The 24,369-nt window shown below is 45.7% G+C and overlaps 1 protein-coding gene across 2 annotated transcripts in view; it reads left to right on the top strand.

The window, feature by feature from the left end:
• The first annotated feature begins 7,635 nt into the window (after positions 1-7,635).
• The window catches only part of MORC2 (MORC family CW-type zinc finger 2), a 55,675-nt gene continuing 38,941 nt past the window's right edge, over positions 7,636-24,369 (top strand). Inside the window, exons 1-3 of one of the 2 annotated variants that reach the window (XM_053279250.1) lie at positions 7,636-8,675; positions 15,032-15,085; positions 15,749-15,783. In XM_053279250.1, coding sequence (XP_053135225.1) covers positions 8,608-8,675; positions 15,032-15,085; positions 15,749-15,783 — 157 coding nt within the window. In that variant the 5' untranslated portion in view covers positions 7,636-8,607. The remainder of the gene's footprint in view (positions 8,676-15,031; positions 15,086-15,748; positions 15,784-24,369) is intronic. The other variant, XM_053279251.1, reaches the window with a different exon arrangement.

Raw genomic sequence — 24,369 nt, 5'->3', positions numbered from 1 at the left:
GTTAAAGAGCATTTCTTTTGCCAGAGTTTGTTCCTTCCCGCAGGACTTCCATCTTCTGAGGGAAGCAGTCTTCCCTTTTATAGCTTCACTGATTCTACCTGTTAGCCATGCTGGCATCCTCCTGAACTTGATGGTACCTTTCCTTCTTGGTATACATTCCAACTGAACTTCCAGTATTGTGGTTTTAAATAAGTTCCATGCTTTCTGGAGTGATTTGACCCTCATGACTTTCCCTTTCAGCTTCCTTTTTACCAGTCCCTTCAGTTGAGAAGTTTCCTCTTCTGAAGTCCAACGTATCCATGTTGGAATTCCTTTACAATTCTCCACTCAAATATGCTGAGTTGGATCACACTATGATCACTGTCCCCAATGGTTCTGCAACTCTGACATCTCACACCAGGTCCTGGGCACCACTCAGGATTAGGTCCAAGGTCGCCATCTCTCTGGTTGGTTCCACAACTAACTGTTCTAAGGCACAGTCATTTAGCATGTCTAAAAGTTTGGCCTCTTATCTGAATGTGAATTCACCCAGTCTATGTATGGGTAGCTGAAGTCACCAATTATTGCTATTTGACACCTCGTTGCTTCTCCAACTTCAGATCACTCATCAGCGTTTTGATCCAGAGGGTGATCGCATGTCCCTAGTAAAACATTTCCTTTCAGTCCTTATATTGTCACTCTTAATGATTCTGTGGAGGATTCTAGTCCACCTAGGTTTTCTAGCTTGTTGGAATCTATTCCTCCTTTAATATACAGTGCTACTCCACCCCCAATCCTCCCCTCCCTATCCCTTCTGTAGAGTTTATATCCAGAAATAAGAAATAATAAAGAAATGTGTCCCATTGGTTCTCACCATTCCAGCAGGTTTCAGTTATGCCCACTATCTCTGTTTTCATTAGTAATCAAACACTCCAGCTCACCCATCTTTGCTCAGATGCTTCTCACATCAGTATATAGGCACCTATGCCCCAAGTCTCTTACCTGGTGCTGGCACGTGCTATCTCCCTTACCATCATTTGACCTTTTTGCCAGCTGTCATGTTTCCTTCTGCTCAACTCCTGGCTCTAAGTCCCCTTCTGTTTGTCTGAAACATGTGCACCCTCACATCTTAGGGGGCTGTTTGCCAAACCAGATACCACTCACTTCCTATCAGCAATTCCCCAGTCATTTTAAAAACTGTTCTTTTTGATTTTAAGCGCCAGCAGTTTGGTTCCATCTTGGTTCAATTAGAGCCTGTTCCTTTTTGTACAGGCTTCACTTGCCCCAAGATGTATCCCAGTGCCTAAGAAATCTAGATCTCCCCCACTGATACCACCATCTCATCCACGCATTGAGACTCCTCAGCTCCACCTGTCTCTCTGGCCCCGAGTGTGGGTAGCACTTCCAAAAACACTACCTTGGGGGTCCCAGACTTTAGTATGCTACCTTGCAGCCTAAATTTGGCTTCCAGGACCTCCTAACTGCATTTCCCAACATCATTGGTGCCAATGTGCACCATGACAGCTGCCACCTCCCCAGCACTGCCTAGAACTGATGCAAAATGCAGTTCCACATAGTCTCTGGCTCACCCAAAGAGACCACATTACTCTTGTTTTAAAAGTTACAGTGGCTGTCAAAGTTTCAGGATGAAAAACAAAGTACTGGTTATTTACCAGTCAAGCTCTTAATCTAAGGATATCTAAGAACACCTTTGTCATGAACCTAGCTACCAATTATAGTCATCAAGTTTGCAGTTACCACAGGCCAATTTAGTTGAGACTCAACAGCAAACCTGTTCTGAGGCACTGCAACATATTCCCTGTTGAAATAAGATCTGCACCATCTCTGCTGGCCTTCAGAAGAGCATTGAAGATAGTTCAAGTTCAAAACCTGTTCAAGTTCTTAGTTGATTTTAAAGTTTAAATAACCAAGATGGAGGTGCTCATTGTGGGGGATCAGAATTTAAGGGATGAGTTAGCTCTTCCTATGCTGGAAGGGGTTACACTCCCCTAAAAGGAACAGGTATGCAGCTTGGGAATGCTCTTGGATCCAGGCCTCACCCTGGTATCTCAGGTGGAGGCTATGGCCAGGAGTGCGTTCTATCAGCTTCGGCTGATTTGACAGCTGCATCTATTCCTTGAAGAGAACGATCTCAAAACAGTGGTGCATCAGCTGCTAACCTCCAGGCTCGACTACTGCAATGCACTCTATGTGGGGCTGCCTTTGTACATAGTTTCAAAACTTCAGTTCAAAATGCAAAATGCAACAGCCAGATTGGTCTCTGGGGTAACCCAGAGAGAGCATATTATGCCTGTCTTAAAACACGTGCACTGGCTGCCAATGTTTCCAGGCAAAATACCAAGTGCTGGTTATTACCTTTAAAGCTCTGAACGGCTTGGGTCCAGGCTACCTTAGAGTGTGCCTTCTTCAGTATGATCTCCATCACTCGTTGAGGTCATCTGGAGAGGTCCGTCTCCAGTTAACACCTGTATGTCTGGTGGCAACTTGGAACTGGGCCTTTTCTGTAGCTGCTCCTGGTCTATGGAATGCAATCTCTGGCAGATATCCGCAGTTTAGGCTCGCTGTCATCTAAGAGAGCCTGAAAAATTTTTTTGTTTGGCTTGGCGTTCCAAGTATGTAAAGTATTTTTTTAAATGGTTAATTGTTTTTAGCACTGTATTTTTGTCTTTTAAAAGTTGTTGTACACCACATTTGTCTTTGGACAGGGCAGTTTATAAATGTAATAAATATCTAATTGCAAGCTGCCTTGAGACCTGGTTACAGATGGTATATACATGTGTTAAATGTTGTCCAGTTCTGCCTGGAGATGTCACTGACCTGGGGCCAGAGCTCCCTCTAAGGCATGCACATGTGCACAAGTTTTTTAATGTCTACTCACCAGCATAGGGGTGGGGATGTGAATAGCTTCATTAGTTGTTTTAAAAATATAAGTGGACACAAACTAGACAACCAAAATTACATTAAATCACCCCTTATAAATAGAGTCATTTTTGCAGATTTGTTGCAATACATAGGTATTGCAACAAATCTGCAAAATGACTTGTAGAAAACTAAAGCCCAACAATTCTGCACAACCACCCAAGCACTGCATTCAACATCTTGGAATATGTATATCTCTTAGTGCACAAAATACTTCCTTTTTTTGCAACAAAATGGTGACTCAATCAAAATCCACATTTTCCACTTCTTGAAATTCAATTAACACCATGACTGAAGGAATTCAGTTCAATTATGAACCAAAAGACTTCTCGGTGTTTGCTGAATCTCCTTTCAGCTGATAACTCAGTTGTATCAGCTGCTTCTTCTACAGATAGATTCTTTTGCAGTCAATGACCAGACAATAGCTGCAACAGCAAAGCCTCAATATCACTCAGGAATGCTTGGCTCAGCAAGTGAGAAAGTAGGACGAATATCCAGCCCAAATGTTAATTCCTCCAACGCATCTTCATCAACTGAAGAATCAAACATTCAAGTACTGGAACTAATTCTGCTATGTCAGACTTCTGAATGTCAAAACTTACTTGGAAGCAAATATATTCAGAAAAACAAGCATTTTGTGTTTCATTCAAGAGCTGAACCTTGTACTCCAATAGATATGGATTTACCTTCATTGCATCCTTTCATTTTGAATTGGAGCTGATTTGCAGAACAGGTGGCTGGCTTTATTGCATTTCAACAAAATCCAAGGATGCTAGATATGAGCAACACCACAACTGAAAATGCTTTCTCACACACAAATACCTTAAACAATATGCCCTGTTAACATGATTTTCAGCCGTAACCAACTCTCGAAGTTTTACCACTAGCAAACAGGAATGGAATATCTGCTTTTCCATGACTTGGTTTCTGTACGTATGCTTCACAACTTATACTCTTCATATAGTGCACTGCACATTTGTCATCATAATAAAGTTTCAATACACTTTAAACTCACACAGGATTCTTCTAATACAAAACATTTGAGTCTATAGTTTGCAAGTTGCTACAATTATTAACACCTTGTTTATTTTAATCAATCTTTATTACAGTCAGACCAGCACAGAATAAAACAGATACAATAAAATAAAATTTGTGGCAATTATATTAAAATTCTTAGACCAAATTATCTTGAAATAATTACAACTAAACTACTAAGAATTAATAGACTATTAAACTGTGGGGAGGCTAATATAGTTACAAGTAAAACTACTAACTAAAATAGGTGATCAAGTAAAATAGTCAGTAGTTAAAAGTCTGCTACATGGGTTATGGGCCAGCAGTCTACAGTTTGCAAGTTTCAGGACCTCCGAAAAGTATACAGTGTACTGTGCTTGATTGGCCAGCAAACTCGCCTGACCTGACCCCATAGAGAATCTATGGGGCATTGCCAAGAGAAGGATGAGAGACATGAGACCAAACAATGCAGAAGAGCTGAAGGCCGCTAATGAAGCATCCTGGTCTTCCATAACACCTCATCAGTGCCACAGGCTGATAGCATCCATGCCACGCCGCATTGAGGCAGTAATTGCTGCAAAAGGGGCCCAAACCAAGTACTGAATACATATGCATGCTTATACTTTTCAGAGGTCCGATATTGTTCTATTCTACAATCCTTGTCTTCTTGGTTCCATGTAATATTCTAATTTTCTGGGATTGTGGATTTGGGGTTTTCATGAGCTGTACGCCATGATCATCACAATTATAACAAATTAAGGCTTGACTTATCTCGCTTTGCATGTAATGCGTCTGTCTCATATATCAGTTTCACCTTTTAATTTGCATTACTGAAATTAATGGACTTTTGCACGATATTCTAATTTTCCGAGTTTCACCTGTAGTTGGGATTCTCCTCATCACTTATGCAGATAGGTGAAGTTATGATAGATGCAATTCCTTCGAAACCAGATATTTGCAGCATATAAATTTGATGCTGTAAAAGAGCAGCAGGGAAATGACTTGATCAGCAAGCCAGAAGTTGCCAGTTTGAATCCCCGCTGGTATGTCTCTCAGACTATGGGAAACACCTATATTGAGCAGCAGCAATATAGGAATATGTTGAAAGGCATCTCATACTGTGCAGGAGGAGGCAATGGTAAACCCATTCTGTATTCTAAAGACAACCACAGGATTCTGCGGTTGCCAAGAGTCAACACCGACTCAACAGCACACTTTCCCCTTACTTTAAACCTGGTGCCGAGTAGGGGTGTGCATGAACCGTTCAATGAAGAACCAGTTTGCATTCAATTGGGCTAATTCCTAGAGGTATGCACAAAACCGGCTGGCTGAGTTTAGTTCAAGGCTGAACCAACCTCAAATAGGACCAGGCTGTTTCAGTTTTGCCCCTCTCGAACCCCACTGGTCCATTTATGGTGGGGGGGGTTCATGAATATTTTTTTTCAATGAAAAAGTTTTGGTTTTTTAAATTTCCTCCGGGGAGCTTCTCCAAGGCCATGGGAGTGGGTCTATGGAGGTCTTCAAAATGCCCCATATCACCCAATTCAGGAGTTCTTCAGCCTTTCCCAGGTCTTTCCCCCATTGCAGCAGTCACTTTGGAAGCTGCCACACATGTGCAATGGGCCCCCATGTGGCTTGGATCACACCCCACGTGGCCTTAGAGAAGCCCCCCCAGAGGCAGTAAGTACAAAAACAAATTCTAAAAAAAAAAGGTGTGAATTCTCCCGAATGGCCAGGGTGGGGGTTGAGTCTGATGTCGAACTGAACCAGTGTGTGTGTCTTGATATTGAGCCGTCAAACTGTACTGGTTCGCACATCCTAATGGTTCGGTCACAACCCACCTGGGGCTGGTTTTCTGCGACTGGACCAGACCAAGCCTGGGTCGAAGTGAACTGGTTCTACATTGAGGGATAGCAGCAAAAAAGGTGGCGGTGAGCTCTTCCCCAGCTCACCACCACTCACCACTACGCAGCCAGGTCACTCTTAAACACAGGCTGACGCCCAAGCTGGTTCAATTGACTGGACCGGACTGGCCGGTCACTTCAACCAAAGCAGTTTTGTGGAACACAATTCTGTTTGAATTCAGTTCAAACCATTTTTTTTTTTTAGTTTATGCACACCCCCTAATGGCAAGTAGTCTTGTGAATATCTGAAATACCATTTCAAGATGCTGCAAAGCAGAACGGTGAAAGAAATGAGCCAAGATGGAATCATTCCATTTCTTAACAGTTTTCTCCTTATTCCAACATGAATACTAGCCCATGATTTTAACGATATGAGTTTTATGGTATCATTATGCTAAGCCCGCAAGAATGTGCTTGGAAGTAGCAATGTACAAAAGAAAGAGTAAACAGAACTGAAATGATGCACAGATGGAGAATCCCAACTAAAGACTGCTTTACTCCAGCACATAACTGACTGATAATGGAACCTAGGAAGCTGCCTTATATGAAGTCAGACCATTGGTCCATCTACCTTAGACTGACAGCAACCCTCCAAGGTTTCAGGCAGGACTCTCTCCCAGCCCTATCTGGATATGCCATCACCTGGGACCTTGTACATGCAAAAGAGATGTAGCACTACCAAAACCAAATTATCACAAGTGTTCTCATCAACATATATAATTCCACAGATCAGAGTAGAGGACAATTCATGCTACCATTTGGTTTCTGCCAATGGTACCATTTCCCACTATAAAAGCTACATGCAAGACAGTTTTGCAACTACACTCACTGAAAAAATGCAAGTTACCTGTATTTTCCAGAAAAGAAGAGAACTCTGAATTTAAGATGACCCCCACATTAAGTGGCGCAGTGGGGAAACGCTTGACTAACAAGCAGAATGTTGCCAGTTCTAATCTCTGCTGCTACTATATCGGGAGATGCTGAAAGGCATCATCTCATACTGTGCTGGCGGAGACAATGGTAAACCCCTCCTGTATTCTACCACAGGGCTCTATGGGTGCCAGGAGTCGAAATCGACTTGATGGTACACCCCTATTTCTAACATCAAAAAACTTAGGAAAAACATAAGTCTTTTTCATATTCAGGTAAATACAGTAGAAAGAAAAGGGTCACAGAAGAAACCAAAGTTCACAACGCCTCTTCTACCAAAGTCCTGGTTCTCCCCCCCCCCCCTTAAGTCAGAAAACAATGACTATATAATCCTCAGTGGTGGAAAAGAAAACAACGGAGGAGAAACTGCAGCTGTTGAACCCCACTGAAAGTGCAGTTAGATGATAAAAATACTAGGTTGTGATGTTGTTGTTTTTAGGTGTGTGGGGGTGGGAGAGAATTTCCTACTTAATGAAAAAGCAGCCCAAGGAGAATGAAACGCAAATCCCTGTGGTGACCACACCCATGAATACACGAAATGAAAACGCGTCCACGTCCAGCATTTTACACAAAAGCGGGAGAGAAATCCGTTCCACATCCCAGAGGAAAAGAAAAAAGAAAATGTCCTCGCGTCGTAAAGTCTTCCGCTAGCAAAACCGAGAAAAGGACGGTCAGCTTTCGAGAAGCACCTCCCGCCGCCATTTTGAGGGGCTGCTTTTTCGCGCGGGGCCGCAAGGCGCTTCATGAAAATGGCGGCGCCTCTCTCTCCGGGCGAGCGAGAAGCGCGGCCATTGGGAAGGGTGGGGGTGAGGTTTTGTCACGCGCACGCGAAGGTCACGTGGGCGAGAGGGGCATGGAGTCGGGAGAAGCCAAGGAGTTGGAAAGGGAGGACCAGAATCGATATCGTAGCTCGAAGGAAGGGAGCGGGGACGGGGAGAGAAGGGACCGCGCGAATACCCGCCATTCTCTCTTTCTCTCATCTGCCCCCACGCGCCGCCTCACGCGCCCGCCCGCTCGCGTCCGCACCGCGGGCGATCCTACAGAGCCGCTCTTCTGAGGAGAAAGGCTCTCTTCGACGACATCAGCGTTCGGCGGCACTCACTCCGTCCCGTCGCGCATGCGCGCCCCGAAGGCTCCACCCCCGCGAACCTCCTCAACGGTCGTGGCGTGAGGTGGGGGAGCGGTTTTTATATCGCTCCTCGCAACGCGCGAATGAGAAGACGTCCGTCCGTTGTGGCGCCATGTTTCGTTTGCTACGTGGGACTCACCCTCGCCCAATCGCTGGGAGGCGGTGACGAGCTCTAAGCTCCTCCTCCCACCGTTCCTCTCCTCAGTGCCGCGGCGGGCAGAGGACGAAACGGTCGGGCTGGCTGGGGAAAGATGTGGCGCGGCCGAAAGCGGCTGAAGCTCGCGCGTTGATTTCGTCTGTTTTTCTCACAAAAAATTATATACTGGGAGAGAGGGAGAACGAGCCGAGCAGCGGTCGAAGAAGAGCGGGGAGGAGGGGTGGGCGGGTGAGGGGTAGCGTTGGCGAGAACGGCAAAGAAATGGCCTCCTGGCGCTGCGAGGGAGGGGGTCGGAAACCAAGCTGAAGGAGAAGAAGAAGAAGTCGTCGGTTGGCAGGAACGGCGCTCGCGCTCGCCTGTTGAGAGAGGAGAAAAACTGATTGGCGGGAACGGCGCGCGCTTCTCTGGAAGCTTCTATTCTCGCGTCCCCGTCCCTGGAAGAAAGAAACCGCTCGAGGCTGCGCGCGCTCGTTTCTGACCTTCTCAGTCTCGGGGATTTGGCGGGAGCGGCGCGTTAGGGAACTGGGGAGGGGTGTAGTCGCGCGTTCGCCGTCATGGCATTCAGCAACTACAGCAGCCTGCAGCGTGCTCAGCTGACCTTCGAGTATCTTCACACCAACTCGTAAGTAGGAGTGGGGGGAAGAGTCAGGGAGGCTGGGGTTTAGGCTTTTTGCAGCGTGGAAGTGATCTGCCTGGAGAGCAGGAGGCTGTTGGTTCGAATCCCCGCTGGTGTGTTTCCCAGATTTTGGGAAATACCTATATCGGGCAGCTGCGATATAGGAAGGTGCTGAAAGGCATCGTCTCGGACTGCGCGCGGGAGAAGGCAATGGCAAATTCCTCCTGTATTCTACCAAAGACAACCACAGGGTTCTGTGCTTGCCAGGAGTCGACACCGACTCGGCACAATCTTTTCTTTCCTTTGGCATATTGGTATCTACTGATAATCCACGAAGAAGAGTGTTGGATTCTTGAAAGGTTTAGGAAACCAAAGGTAATCGTTGGGAGAAGGAAAAGAAGAGGATTGGGCCACTTGGAAGAAAGAAGCTCAGCCAGAATTCAGCATGCTCAATTTTATCCCCAAGAAGCACTCCTTGGTGTATACCCGTCCAGGTGGATTCCACCTGGAATCCACTTACTCCGAAACCAAGGTTTACCTCCGTCAAGGAAAGAGAAAGAAAGGTAAATGAGTGGTAAAACAAGAGATAGCTGAAAGACGGTGAGGTGTCTTGGTGGCTGGATTGGAGAAGAGAACGTTTTTGGTGGAGTCGCCCTGTGTCGTCCCATTCTGAGGAAATGGAAGAAATTTTGGTCCAATGAGCAAAGTAATCCTGGTGATATTTCTAAGGCATCTGATCATGCTTGATTGTTTTACAGACATACTACACTACTTATAGAGATAGTATATATTCTGAGGGGAAATGACTTGCCTAGGGAGCAAGAGGCTGCTGATTCGAATCCCCAGTGGTATGTTTCTCAGAATATGGGAAACACCTATATCGGGCAGCGGTTGTATAGGAAGATGCTGAAAGGCATCATTTCACATTGTGCAGGAGGAGGCAAAACCACAGGGTTCTGTGGTCGTCAGGAGTCAGTCGACACCGACTCAAGGGCAGAACTTACATACTCTGCAAATACATGATCTTGTTTCATCAGTGTAGAGTTTGTGATAATTTCAAAGTGTCATAGTGCTTTTAAGAGGTAGGTAGCTATTCTGTATGTTCAGAGGCATGAATTAGGACCCTGTTTTGCTTCAATGTTATAATGAATTTTTGTTCCAAGAACCAAGTTTATAGGCCATCAGGACCACAAAAGAACAAATAAGCATGTTCCAGTGTAAGGTCATGGCCAGTGGTGATCCACAACCCCACACCAAAGCTCTGTGTGCAGCTCCCTGACTAGTTGTTTATTAGGCCTGTATGAAGCTTGAATATTCTTACGTAGCCTCTTGGCACCATGCAGAGATTATCATTCCTACCATGTAGTGCTGTGCTTTGCCTAGTGCTGGCAGGGCTCCTTTAATGGAAACGGAGTCCTTTTGAGCCCTGCACCATATTGGAAGTCATCTTGGGAAGTGCAGCTCTTCCAGCTGCTTTCCCCTCTGTACTCCTAAGAGAGGACTTTGGCTCTCTTAAAGCGCTCTCCCAGCACAGAGAAGCTCTGCTGTACGGAGCTCAGCATAATGGCAAATATCTTAGTGTATACAAATTACTGCAGATAAATGGGGAAAGGTGTTGAATTCCAAAATAATGTAGTAACTCATTTTGAGATCATTTTGATGTTTTGTAAGTGGCTTTGATCTATATTTCAATCAGATAGCTGTTTTAATGCCTTCTCCAGTAGTGAGAAACATCTGGTTTGTGTGCATGGTTTGTTTTGCTTTTAGTCAGACTGGATTTCACATATCTCAAATTCTAGGCAGGTCCTTTTGTCCCATACAGTAGAACCAGGGAGCACAGAAAGTGGCAAGTGTTTCGCATCCCTGCTGGTGTTTCCCAGAATATGGGAAACGCCTATATCGGGCAGCAGCGATATAGGAAGGTGCTGAAAGGCATCTCATACTCTGTGGGCGAAGGCAATGGTAAAACACTCCTGTAAACACTCCAAGAAAACCCCATGGCTCTGTGGTCGCTCGGAGTCGACACCGACTCGACAGCACAACCTTTCCTTTCCAACTTTATATGAGGAAAACCCAAAACACTTTGAATCCTTCAGTTTACATAAAGGCTGTACTTCTAATTCTGAACAGTTTGATGGGGGGAATAGGGATCAATTGAAACTCTTATGAACTGTTAGTGGACCTAAGTCCTCAAAGGAGAGAGAACTACTATCTTTAATTTAAGCTTGTTGGAAGCGGAAGATGAGACACCTTTCTTTCACTTTATCGTTTTTGCTACTCTGAGCCCAACAACGATGCCACATCTAATGATATTGTTTACTGAGTTTGCTACTGGTTCCAGAGAGAGTTCAATAGTAATGTTGGGACATCAGCACTGAGATGGAAGATTGACGACACCTGTATCCTCCCAGCTGCTTGTTGCCACAAACAGAATCAATAGATTGGACTTTGTGACATCAGCAGCAGTGACAGCAAGCCCCTCCCCCTTGTTTAATATAACAGTGGACTTCAGGAACTTGCTCCATTCTCAGTAGGCTTGACATTGGTCCTAGACAGCGAGCAGCAGGAGGACTACAATATTAGCGTTAGCAATTGGGGCTGTGCGATGCCAGGTTAAGGTTTTCCCGGCATTTACTGGCTCTTATTAATAGAATTTGTTGAACCTATATTGATCTGTTTGCTGACTTCTGATTATTGTGGATAATTTAATAAAATATTTTTAATGACTTGATTTGGAAAGTCCCCTATGTGGCTTTGGTCGAATGATGAGATAAAAATATCAGTACCAACAAAATTTCCTGCTGTCCAATTGAACATAATAACAGGAAGCTCTCCAATGCCATATTGAAAGATAGTTGGGGAAAAAATACTATCAGGTTCCCTGACGAGCCCCAGAAGACTGTGCCTCGTTGTTGTTGCCTTCCTTCTCCATGTCAACTATGTCGTTCTTCTCCCTGTCTTCCTGGAGAATGGCAGCCAAGCCTTCTCTCTCCAGGGTGCCTCCAGTAGCTTTCCAGCTTTGGCATGTGCCAGGTGTCTGGCTCCAGGAAAGACTGTAACTGCATTTAAGCACTGGCTACCCATGTTGGAGCACTTGGTCCGGAGCTTTGCTTGCATGGCAATGCCCAGGTCAACTGTGTGCACTACATGGATCTGGAAGCAGGCTGGGCTAGCCTGGTGTCCATTGTTCACTCTAATTTTTATCAACACTGAGTGGAAAGAGTTTTGTTTTGGGCAGCACTATCAGGCAGTGTGCACACCTCTCTCTCTCTCATATATGCACACCAGGAATCAATTATTTTAAAAAAAAATTTCCCCAGGCTTCCAGAAATAATGTGCCGCACAAAGTGTGGAGCGTAAAAAAATTTAACTTTTTAAAAAATCCCATCTCCAGTCTCTCTGGGCTGCCTGAGGGGAACCACTGCCACCTGTACTCCTCCCTCTGTTCTCTGGCTGGAGGAGGCCGATGCTCGGTGGGGGGGAGGTGGCGGCTTGGCGGCAGCCCAGTTGGGTATAGGGTGAAATGGGCCAACGCTTCCCTTCCCGGCCAGGGAAATAGGGTACCAGGCAGCAGTGGTGGGCGCAACAGAGACTGCACGTCCACCAGAAATGTCTGTGTGGGGGACCAGGGTTTGATGTGCGTGCACATGCGCACCTTAAAGGAAAGCCAGCTGGTATCTAGCAGCTGCCAAGACTGAGAGACTCATGGTAAGATAGCAGAGATGCTGCAATTGCCACCATTGCTGAATCAACCTAGAGTGTGGTGGCTGCTGGCCCATGGTGGCAGCTGAGATTACGCACCTATAGCAAGACAGCAGTGGTGTGGCCATGAGCACCGCTAGAAGCAAGCATGGTGGGCAGTAAAGCAACTTGGTTATCATAGAGAAAGTTAGAGTTTTTCCTAACTGTAAACCAAATGACAAACTATCCCCACGATCATTTAGTTGGGATACAGGGAAGTTGCCTATGAATGGGCAAAACCATGAGAAACTAATAAGGTGAACGCCATTATCCGTGGGGGTTCCATTCTCCACTACAGGCTGGAGAAAGGGGGGGAAATGGGTGAAATGTGGAATAAAGTGCCCTGCAATGCTTCGCGGGTCTCCAGTTGACAAGGAATGCTCCCCTGTCCCAAATCCATCATTTTCCTGTGAAAAGTCATGGGTGTGTGTGTGTGTTAGAATAGCCACAAAATGTCTGTTTGACAAAATGGTGGCTGGAAATGATCTCCGTATAAACAAAAATCAACCCTTTCCCCTCCACATAGGCCAAGGTCAGGTGTCAATTGCCCGATCATTGATACGCGGAACCACAGATGCAGGGTCCTTGAATAGTGAGAATTGTCTGTATCAATTCATTGTGGTATTCAAGGGCCTTCTGTACAGATTCAGCTATTTTGAGCACTGCGAAAAGAAACTCAGTTTCTTCAGTGTAATATCTCAAGCTTGTTGTCAGATGTCTGATTTTTAAAAAGTCATTACATTCGGGTTACTAACAGCAGTTTAGAGAACACACTTTTGAACGCTGTTATCATAGCTAGCCTTTGCATTCTTAAAAAATTGTACTGTGTTACTACTTTTAAAAGTTCTGAAAGTGTTTTAATGTATATGACACTTATACATGCCTGGCTAATCTAACTCTACACTTGTTTATGGGGGAGACACATGCATTATTACTCTGCGTCAAGGCTTATAGTTTATAATGGAACGGGCACATGGAGATTTAATGAGATAGTGTGCCATCGAGTAGGTGTCGACTCCTGTCAACCACAGAGCCCTGTGGTTTTCTTTTGGTAGAATTTTAGTGAAAGTTGAGGCCATGTTTTACTTATTGTTGCCACATTTGTATTACTTAAGTCAGAGTGGTTTAAAGTAAAGTGTGCCGTTTGACAAAATGGTGGGACGCATCCCCACAGGCATGTTTTCAAGAATTAATTATAAAGATTCCTATGAAGAGTACAAAGAATTTTCAGATTCTATTCCCAGCATGTTGCCATGCTGCTTTTGCTACATATTTTCATTTTCTTGAGAAGCTCGAATAATTCACCTTTAAAGCTTTTGTTGATACTTTAACAATACTGAACTGGAGTTAAGGGCTCTTTTTCAAGGAGTTGTAATCCATTTCTCTCCCACTATTTAGTGACTGCATTTGAAGTACAGAATAAAGATGTGTATAGACACTTACAATATATTGTATTTACAATACAATATTTACAGATTTTCCCCAAAGCAATTTAAAAAGAAACCCATAATAAGTACTCGTAAGCAGTGAATTAATTAGTCACCCCTCCGACCCACTCCCAAAGAAAGAGAGAAAAGCTCGCTCTGCTCTTTCACTGAAAATAGGTTCAGAAACTCAGACCAGATCTTGTCATACTTAGATACATTATTTTATGAAAGAAGGGGGCATTCGTGTGCTGCTAGAGTGATCAAATCAGAGATCCAGTTTTCAGTATATGGAATTGGAATCCATTTTACAAAATTTGCTTCTTAAAGCAGTGAGTGGAGAAATTTTTAAAAAAGGTAAAGAACTTTAGATATATTGATAATGATCATAGATTTTGTGTAAGGAGAAGATTAACCCAGTATCAGTGTGTGAGTAGGTACTTTCTCATATAATTGTTTATATACTAATATGCTTTCTGCCAAAGACATTCAGTGAGAATTACAAATTCATAAAAGTAAAGCATTCAATAATACTGGGATTCTCTGATGGATGTAGCATTGGATCAATAGGATTATACCACAGATCTACTGCAAACTCAAGATAATCTTCTCGCTGGATTAGCAGTAGTTGGCAACCTATATCTTTGCAGGGAACCTCATTGGATATTTTTAACACCAAAAGGCACTATTTGGATAGAGAATGCCTTTTTGTGGGTGAATGGGGGACTTATACACCAGAAGAACTGCTATTACGAAAATAAATCTATTACGGCTGCACACCGTATCCCCCATTTTAGAATATTTTTAATTAGTTTCAGATGTTTGTAAATAGGTTTGCAAACCATAACTTCACAATGTGTGGTTAATCATGCATTTCTGTATCAGTAATGCATGATTAGGTGTTCACAATGCGTTGTTAAGTTGCAGTGAACATTGCACAGTACTGAATCCTTTGTGGGGGTCGGAAATATAGTCTTCACTGATTTGCCATCTAAATTGCTGTCTTGGTAGTTGTTGAGATTGCTGCAAGCTGACTGTGGCCTTCAGTGCATATAGATTTTCATCCTTTCTCATCTTGGCTGTGGGAAAGAACTCTGCTAAATAAGATTTTGAAAGGTCCCATATGAAATGCATAACATTGAAACAATATGTACACTACTCTGACTCAAAGTAACTTCTCTGACTTTGACATTGCAGAACCACTCATGAATTCTTGTTTGGGGCCCTTGCTGAACTTGTAGATAATGCCAGGTATGTACTGAAGATTGTAACTATAAAGTCTATTATATGGTTGTGGCTTAGCTACAGACTTCAGAAACTGTACCTTAGTTAGACTGATCCTTGTGTCTCATTTATGAAATCAAATATTTACGAACAGTTTTAAAAACTGTCAAACAGCTACAGTCAGACTAAGGCTCAATTCAGATAAGAGAACAAATGAAGAAGGGAGCATCTGACAGCTGCACCTCCTGAATTTCTGCCTGGACTCATTCCTCCCCAGCCCAGTGTCAAACAGAAAGACCAAGACAAAAGTATGGGTGCTTGGAGTCTAATTTGTAAAGCCAGTATGTATGTGATCTCAACTTGCAAATGTCCATGTCTCTTAGAGCAGGAGTGAAAAATTGTTCTTGTCTTAACTCCCCTCTTAAACCAAAAATTTTAAAATCTTTTATTTTGTTTATAAATGCCACCTTAATGCTTTGCTTCACAGTATACAGTATATAAGGGGGTCAAAATAATGTATGAAAGCTTCATAGAGTGCCCTCTGCTGTGTGGAGTGCTGGCACTTAGTCATTTGAAGATTTTTATCTGTATTTCCAGTTCCTGTTAAATAAAAGGCATGCTTTTCTCCTACTACTTAATTTTCACTCGGTGCTTGGATATTGATTTGTAACATCGGTTGTTCTTTTGTAGAGATGCAGATGCCACAAGAATAGACATATATGCTGGTAAGATAAGTTTCTTCTTTTTGTGTAGGTATCAGTTATGCTTAGTAGTGAAGTATTAGGAAGGAATAAAAATAGTCCAATGCAATGTGGCATTTCCCTTAATCTCATTTAATGCTGAATCTCCTGGCTAGCAAGAAATCGAAGCAAACATTCCCATCTATTAAGTTCTTGCTAGCCAGGAGATTCCACATTACATTGGACGATCAAACTACTTCCTATTTTTGTGACTCCCTTGTACACAGAGAGTCCTTTCACTCTGGAGCTAGGTGCAAGTTCTAGGCTTGCTACCGTCTCTCTGTTCGTGGCAACAAAGAATGGCTCGAGGGTCAAGACAATCTCAGAAATGAGCGCCCAGTCCTGGTTGCATAGGTTGTACACTTCCAAGCCACACCTCCCTATGAGGATGTGGATGACTGACTCTGCAGGCGCTGGAGCAAGAGAAAGGTGAAGTTCCACCAGGTTGGATCATCCTGAGTGTTTCAATACACTTTGAAAATTCCTCCTTTAGCTTCCCCCAGCCATGACAACACTTGATTTGAATGATAACAAGCCAACCAAGAAGCAAGGAGATTGCAAGCCAATCGGAAGCCAGTGCCAGAAAACCAATCAGAAAGGGGGAAACAGGCCTCCACATAGCACTCAAAACGGGGCTGTTTTTTAAAAAAACTGATTTAAAGTTTACTGCATGTTATGTTTTAAAAGAAAATTATTATAAAACTAGTGTTTTTAAGCCCGTTAAATAACGGGCGCTAGTGGAGTTGTGCGCTCTGGGCCCCCCGCCACCATTCCCCCTCCCGCCGCCGTCAGTCTCCAGGCCGTGGCCAGTCTCGCCGGGCAAGGGCCCCAAGGTCTCCCAGCCGCCGCCTTGGCAGGCTTCCCCCGCCCGGCTTCGGCGGCGCGGCCGGCTGGCCTGGTGCCGCCGCCACCACTTCTGCCTCCCTGCGGCCGCCTCTGCCCTTTCCTGTGGCCACCTTTGCATTTCCGCGGCCGGGCAAGGATCCAACATGGCCGCCTGTTGCCTGTGTCTGTTTCTGCTTTAGCCGTTCTGGGCATGCGCGGAGCCAGGGAGGCACGGACAGACGCTTGGTGTCCACGGATGGACACCAAGCCTTTTATTAGAGAGGATGATGTATAGGGCCAGAATCCTTCCTGCTGGGAATAACACAAGGAGTGTTTTCTACAACTAATTTAACATTCTTTATGTACGCTACCACGGCGGCCAGAATAATATATGCACAGAAATGGAAGAGCAATGAACTGCCTTCAAAAGAAGATTGGCTGATAAAAATTTTGGAATATGCGGAGATGGCAAAACTTACAGTACTGATAAGAGATCAAAATTTAGAATGTTTTAAAGAAGATTGGAAACCATTCTTATTGTATTTAAAGAACTATTTTCCTAATATTGATTTTACAACAGGGTTTGAAATTTAGTAATATTAGCAGGTTGAGTAGAACAAAATTGTGTTTGTAAGGTTTAAATCTATGTTTTGAATATTATTATAGCAAGGGTTAATTATAGAGTTGGTGTGAGCAGGAAGTCCATATTTGTTTAATGTGTTGTGAATGATTATTGTTAAAATTAATAAAAATTTAATTAAAAAACAAAACAAAATGGGGCTGTTTTGTTTCGAACTCGAAACAGGCCCTTTATTCTAAGAGTGATTGTTTCAAGCTCGAAATGTTTTGCACATCCCTACTGCAAGCAAGTACCTCAATAGAAATGTGGGACGTGGCTTCAGTCAGTTGTTGATACTTGGGGAAAACAATATGTTCTTCTGCATGGTCTCTGTGCCTTACAACTAAGGGCTTTGCATCTGTGCAGAGACCTCACTTCGGAACGTTCCAAGCTTTTATGCTTATGTTCTGACAGAAGTCCCACCCCCTTCCATCTTGTATGCATGTGTCGGCTCTTCCCTCCGTCTTTCTTCATCCACTGACAGATCGACACTTTTTTGACTTCATGCCGAGCTTCTGAAAAGAAAGAGTTAAATTTTCTCTACTCCCTTATTAGTGTTTATTTCCTCCTTTCTGTTTGCGTTTTGCTTTTATTCCATGCTCCCTGTTCTCCCTCCGAGGGGCCTAGTGTTTTTCCCCGGTATATGGCCTCTGAGGTCACTTTTAAGCCGTACACTCGCTGTGGCGCAAAGTTACCATCTACTGACAGCCACAGTTGCTGTTTGTTTTGCCTCAGTAAGGCACACATTACTGATCTTGTGCCTACTGCCTCAAATTTACAAAACACACCTACAAGAACTGGGCATTGAGACTCCATTCGTGGTTGTGGGAGCAAATGTTAAATTCTTCTAAACTAGTTATTTTAGGCCTGTTAAATTAACGGGCGCTAGGAGAGTTGTGCGCTCCGGGGGCCCCGCCACCATTCCTCCTCGCGCTGCCGCCAGCCTCCATGCCACGGCCGGTCTCCCCGGCCGGGCAAGGGCCCCCCGCCACCGCTGGCCTCCCCCTTCCGGCTTCCCCCACCACCTCCTCACCCCGTCCGTCAGCAGTGGTTTCGGGTGAGGGGGTCCTCTTCCCCCCGCCCAGCTTCAGCGGCGCCGCCAGGCCTCGGACGCAGCTCCGCCACCGCCTCGGCCGGCTTCCCCCGCCGCCTCTTCCCCCCGCTGCCGTCTCTGCCTTCCCCGTAGCCCGTTCCTCGTCCGCCGCTCTCGTCATTATGGCCGCCGTGTCTCTGCAGCCGTATCTTCCTTTGTTCCCCCCGCTGCCCTCCCAGTCCACCCGCTGCCGGCTCTGCCCTCCCCGTAGCCTGTTCTTCGGCCGCTGCTGTCCTCAACATGGCCGCCGTGTCTCTGTGGCATGCTCCGCGCATGCCCAGAACGGCCGAGAAAGACACGGGCAGAGGGACACGGGATCACACCTAAGCCTTTTATTATAGAGGATACATCACCCCTACATCAACTAGAATACAGGTATTTTTGGAAGAGAGGTCCAGACTCTCAAAGCTTGTGGCATTCTCCATCACCTCTACCTCGAGCCAGGCCAAAATCTTGGGACAGCGCATACTCCGAAGCATACCTTTAGAGCCTATGGCTCCTTCAACCTCTACATCAGTCCTGAACACCTCAGTACTGATGATTCAGACCATCATTCTTAAGAAGAAGGTGCCATTTGTGTCCTGTGGGCTCCGACTCCCACTTGGACCCCACCAAATTACTTCAGAAGCAACCGTACTGAGAGGACCCTACTCAGCCACCTTGGCTCAAAAAGAAGAAGCTATCACCTCTAGTTGTGTCATTCTCCATGAAACAACCTTCTCCCTCAGAGGGGAAGTGTATCCTGAAAGTGGGTAGATCCCTCCACTTGCTCAGAGACAGGGTCAACCAATAAGGGTTTGCTCATGTCATCCCATGGGAAGGGACTACCTCCTGGACTCCAGTTTCAGCCCTGTCTGCTCAGAGCAGGAGCGTTTTTTCAGCAGCTCAGTGCCTTTTGTCTTGTTATGGCCTCTCCCTCCCCTCATGCCTTCCCCTCTGTGGATTAGCCTTGAGTCAGGGGCGGGGAGGGGAAAAGGAGGGACTGTTTGTTCAGTCTCTCAGTGAAGAAGAAGCCCCTTTCTTTGGTCTCTTGGGAGCTTGCTACATTCGCCTGCAGTTGCAAGCTGTGGTTTTGTGGTATGGCAGACTCAGACTGAGGAGGGAAGGGCCTACTCATGCTCATAAGAGGGAAGGGGGTGGGACTCCCGCCAGAACTAAAACATTGAAGCTTGGAACGTTCCAAAGTGGAGTCTGCGCAGGAGCAAAGCCCCTAGGTGTAAGAGCACAGATGACCATTTAGAAGAAGCAAAGTTACAGGTAAGCAACCTGTCAATTCATTAAAACGTATCTTTCCATCTAGGCTGAGTAGAATGTAGACAGCAGCAAATGATGTTGAGATGTGGTAACATGGCAGCAGATTTGTTGATTATTTTAAAATCACTGTCCTAACTGTTGATTTAGAAATGATTATACTTCTTTGAGGCTGTATTAGAGGAAATCTGAGTGGGTTATCCTTTCCACGTGGCTCAAGGCAGGACTATGCAAATTAGACAAAGCCTTTATGAGCTGGGGAGGGGGATAAGCCCTCCCAGTTCTTTTAGTCCTGCACGGGCTCATGGCAGAACTCTTTCTCTAAAATAGTTTTCTCCTTATATTCTGTAGTTTGTTCCTTAATTTTTAATTCTTGCTTTCTAGAGTGTCTTCTTCTTATCTTTGTAATTCCTCCCCCCCTAAAAGAAATCTTCGTTGTTTTCGCCTCTTCCTATTTTCCTCAGTTTCCATTCCTCTTAGTCCTTCCCAGCCTTTTCTGCAATTTCAATCTTGCTCCATTGCTATGGAGCAGAGCAGACGATTAAGGCATATCCTCATGCCTGAAGGGAAGAACTGGGAGGGCCTTTCGAAGCAGCTCAGAGCTGCTAGCTCTGCCCGTACAGAGCAGGGAAACACTATACCGGGTTTCCTTCCTGTCGACTACAAGACCCCAAGTTCGGTGGCACCGCAAGGAGAAGGCGTTGGCGGGCTGGGCCAAGCCTCGGCTTAGCTCCCAGCCCCCCCAGGGAGAGCCGCCACAGCAACCGTTGCGCCCCAAATCTGACACACAGGAACCAGCCTCGGAGGTGTCATTGGCCATCCCCAGCACAAGCAGGAGCCCACTCACAAGTAGGATTGCCCATGGAAGAAAAATTGCAGCAGCTGAGGCCTTGGCAAGGCCCAAAGGGCCATTTTCGGCAGGAAGCAAAGTGGAGGAAAGTTCGTCACCATTGCATGGCTTAACGACGGCCCATCAGGGGGCAGCAAGCAGAACTTCTTTTTCTTCTATGACCGCCTGGCAATGGGTGAGCTCGAATTGTGGGGAGGGGGGAGTTCGGGCTCCCAAACTCTGGCCTTTCCCAAAGATGTGCCCCCAGACTGGGAAGCATGGTTTCTTAACAACCTGTCTGATTCATCTGATAAACTGAAAAAGAAAAATGCCAAGAAACGGGGGCAGGGTAGAAGGAACCTCTCTAACTCATCAGCGACTGATTCATTTACCTCACAGACCCTCCCCGAGAAAGGCCAAAAAGAAATCAAGGCATGAGAAAAAGGCTAGAAAGGACAAATCTAAAGGTTCCAATAAAAGGATTCGGGGACACATTAGCATACATTCTTAAGAGTTATCAGGGCCTTATTCTCCCAATCCATGCCTACCTAACACCAAGATGCCTGTCAGACCTCCCAAAAAGCCAGGGCCAGTTATTCCGATTGACATAGACATTGATATTGTCCCTGATAACCCTACACTCCCTGCTGGGGGGGCCCTAGACATTGAGTGGTCAGGAGCGGAAGCTGAGACTGTTCCAAAAGGTTGATTTGGCCCCCCTCATGAACAGGGCAATTGTAACTTTAGATCTACAGGCTGCACCCACCCCTGAATAGCCACTCCTGTAACTAAGAGTGCTCCGGTGTTTCCGAAGCCAGGGTGTGACCACTTGGCACTACCTTTACCAAACCACTTTGTGGAGACCATTAAGGAGGAATGGAAAATCCTAGCCTCCAATCAGAAATCTTTAGCCTCTGCAAACAAATATTCTTTTCAGGAGGAGCCATCTGACATATTTAAGACTCCCCCCATCGACACTCCAGTGGTGGTGCTGTTGTCAGGGGCATTGTTACCCTGTGATGGGGAGTCTGCATTAAAGGATGCAATGGATAAACGTCTGGAGGCGACCATGCGTAAATCACATGATGTGGCTTCATGTATACGGGCTTCGGCAACTTCGTCATTGCTGTCCAGAGCCTTGCTTATTTGGCTGGATGACCTTATCCAAGACCCACCAACTGATCCAGCAAAATTACTTATACAGCTGGTCAAGATCCAAAAAGCTCAGGCATTTATGTCATATGCTACACTATACTCTACGTTTTGCTTCGTGGTCAGCAGTTCCCTCAATTGTGCATTGCCGGAACCTCTGGTTGAAATACTGGCAGGTAAACCTCACAGTGGTGCCATTTGATGGCAGTAAGCTTTTCAGGGAGGCAGCACTTAAGGACATTATGACTGAGTCTAAGGGAAAAAGAAAGGTCGTGCCGACCTCTTTTCATAAAGAAGATCGTAATCATCCCAGAAGATCTCAAAAATTTCAGTCCGAACCGGCCGCCCTTTCATGGGCGTGACAGGGATTTTAGATCCCAGCCATAACAGTGGGATAGATCCAGGACCAACCGACTGTTTAACAGTGGCCGAGCCACTACCACGGCCCAACTGGGGGGGTGGGGGGGAGCCGGCTTGACTCATCCCACAAGATGTTGGACGGCCGCCTCTCATTCCTGAGAGCTTTCAACAACAGATAGCTGGGTGCTGGACTCGGTGGCCACTGGATACAGGATAGAACTGGATGCTAACCCTCCAAACAGGTTCCTTCCTACTCCAACCTCGCTTTTGCCTACCAAATATGCAGGCCAATTGGAAGCTATCAGGCATCTGCTGGACATTAGGGCTGTCGAACTAGTCCCCCCAGATCAACAGGGTCAAGGCATCTATTCTATTCTGTTTACGGTGCCCAAGAAGGACGGCTTCCTGCAGGCGGTACTGGACTTAAAATACCTTAATTGGGTGAAAAGATGATGGTTCAGGATGGAATCTCTGAGGTCAATTGCGGAAGCCCTTCAGCACCTGAATTTTCTGGCCTCAGTTGACCCCAGGGAAGCTTACCTACATGCCCCAGTACATCGTGGCAGCCGCCACCTGCTGTGCTTTCTGTATGCAGGGGTGCACTATCAGTACTAAACCTTTCCCTTTGGGTTGTTGTCAGCACCCCATATGTTCACAAAGATACTGGTGCCAGTCATGGCATCCCTACGAATCCAGGGGGTCAGGGCGTTCGCATTTTTAGACTTGCTTATCAAGTCCCCGTATCTCAACTCCATCAAACAAGATAGAACCACACTGAGAGTACTGGAAGACCACGGTTTCTTAATAAATCAAAAGAAAAGCCAGCTGGATCTGACACATCAACTTGTATGTACATCTGGGTGTTTTGATCGACGCACAGAGAAACCGCTTGATTCTACCACCGGAATGTCTTCGGACCTTACAACAAGGTGGTGTCACAAGTACGGCACAACAGGCCAGTAGCATTAACAGCATTATCTCGCTTGCTGGGCCTGATGGTGGCAGCCCTAGAATCAGTACCTTGGGTACATTTCCACTTACAACAGCTGCAATGGTTCCTCTTAGCTCATCACAAGGATATTGCAGCCAAGTCTCCCAAGTTAGTGATGCTTCCTACAGCTATTCAACACTCCCTAACTTGGCAGTTTCAGAAGAACCTGTTGAAGGGCAAGCAGTTCCTGGACCTTCCATGGGTGTTGGTAACCACCGATGCCAGCAGTCAGGGTTGGGGAACACACTGCTTGCAAGAGTCACCTGAGAGTGATCACCAGCCAAAGGGATCTACAGCATCAATTGGATGGAGCTGTGGCTGATAAGATTAGCCCTTTTGGCCTTAAAGTCTATGGTGCAACATCGACATGTACTCGTGAAGACAGACAACATGACCACAAAAGCCCATATCAACAGGCAAGGCAGAACACGCTCAAGGTCCCTACATGCCGAGGCAACCCTTCTGCTGCCCTAGGTAGAGAAGCATGTACTCTCTAGGTGTCCTTGAAGATCCTTGCAGCTCAGCCAATCTGCCACTGAATTCAGGTCACCCTGAACATGCTGACCGGGGAGTGGGAAGTCAAACTTTCATCTCATTACCTCCCATTTTGGCCAGCCACAGATAGACCTATTTGCAACTCCACACAATGTGAAGCTACCCCATTTCTACATGAGGTTCTATTGCAGAGAGGCAGAAGGAGCGGATGCATTGGCAGCACAGCAGCTGAAAGCGCTTTTATATGCATTCCCACCGATTCCTCTTCTCAGCCGTCTACTTCAAAAGAACCGAATTCTCAGGGCAGGCGTCATTGTAGTGGCCCCATTTTGGCCTCGATTGACTTGGTTTGTAGAGCTTCAGAACCTGTTGATAGTGGACCCCCTTCCTCTTCCAGTGTCAGAAGATCTCTTGCAACGGGCTGGTACATCATCAGGATCCAGGCTGGTTAAAACTGGCCACCTGGAGACTGAGCAGCACATCTTGAAGGTACACGACTATTCCAACTCAGTGCTCAATACGCTCTTGGCATTCAGGCATGAGTCAACCAGCAAGATTTGCCAATGTACATGGAGGGCCTTCCTACGTTGGTCAGCATGGAATTCGCTTCCGAGGGCACAAGCTACGATTAAGCATCTGTTGCTATTTTTATAGGAGGGCCTGGGAAAAGGTTTGAGGGCAAATACACTGAAGTGACAGGCAGCCTCATTAGTAGGCCTGATATCTGGTGTCTAGAGGTTCTCTACAAGCTCACCCACATCTAAAAAGGTTGCTTAGGGGCGCGACCTTTTTGACTTCTCCAGTACTCCACCGGTTTCTGTTGTGGGGTCTTCATACAGTGCTGAGAGCACTTCAATCATCACCTTTTGAAACTCTTAAGAACCATTCCACGACGGCTTTTGTCGTTTAAGACAGCTTTTTAAATAGTGGTTACATTGGCACGATAGGTTTCAGAG

The sequence above is a fragment of the Hemicordylus capensis genome, chromosome 15 (assembly GCF_027244095.1).
Source record: "Hemicordylus capensis ecotype Gifberg chromosome 15, rHemCap1.1.pri, whole genome shotgun sequence".
NCBI lineage: Eukaryota > Metazoa > Chordata > Lepidosauria > Squamata > Cordylidae > Hemicordylus > Hemicordylus capensis.
This window is presented reverse-complemented; position numbering and strand designations above follow the sequence as displayed.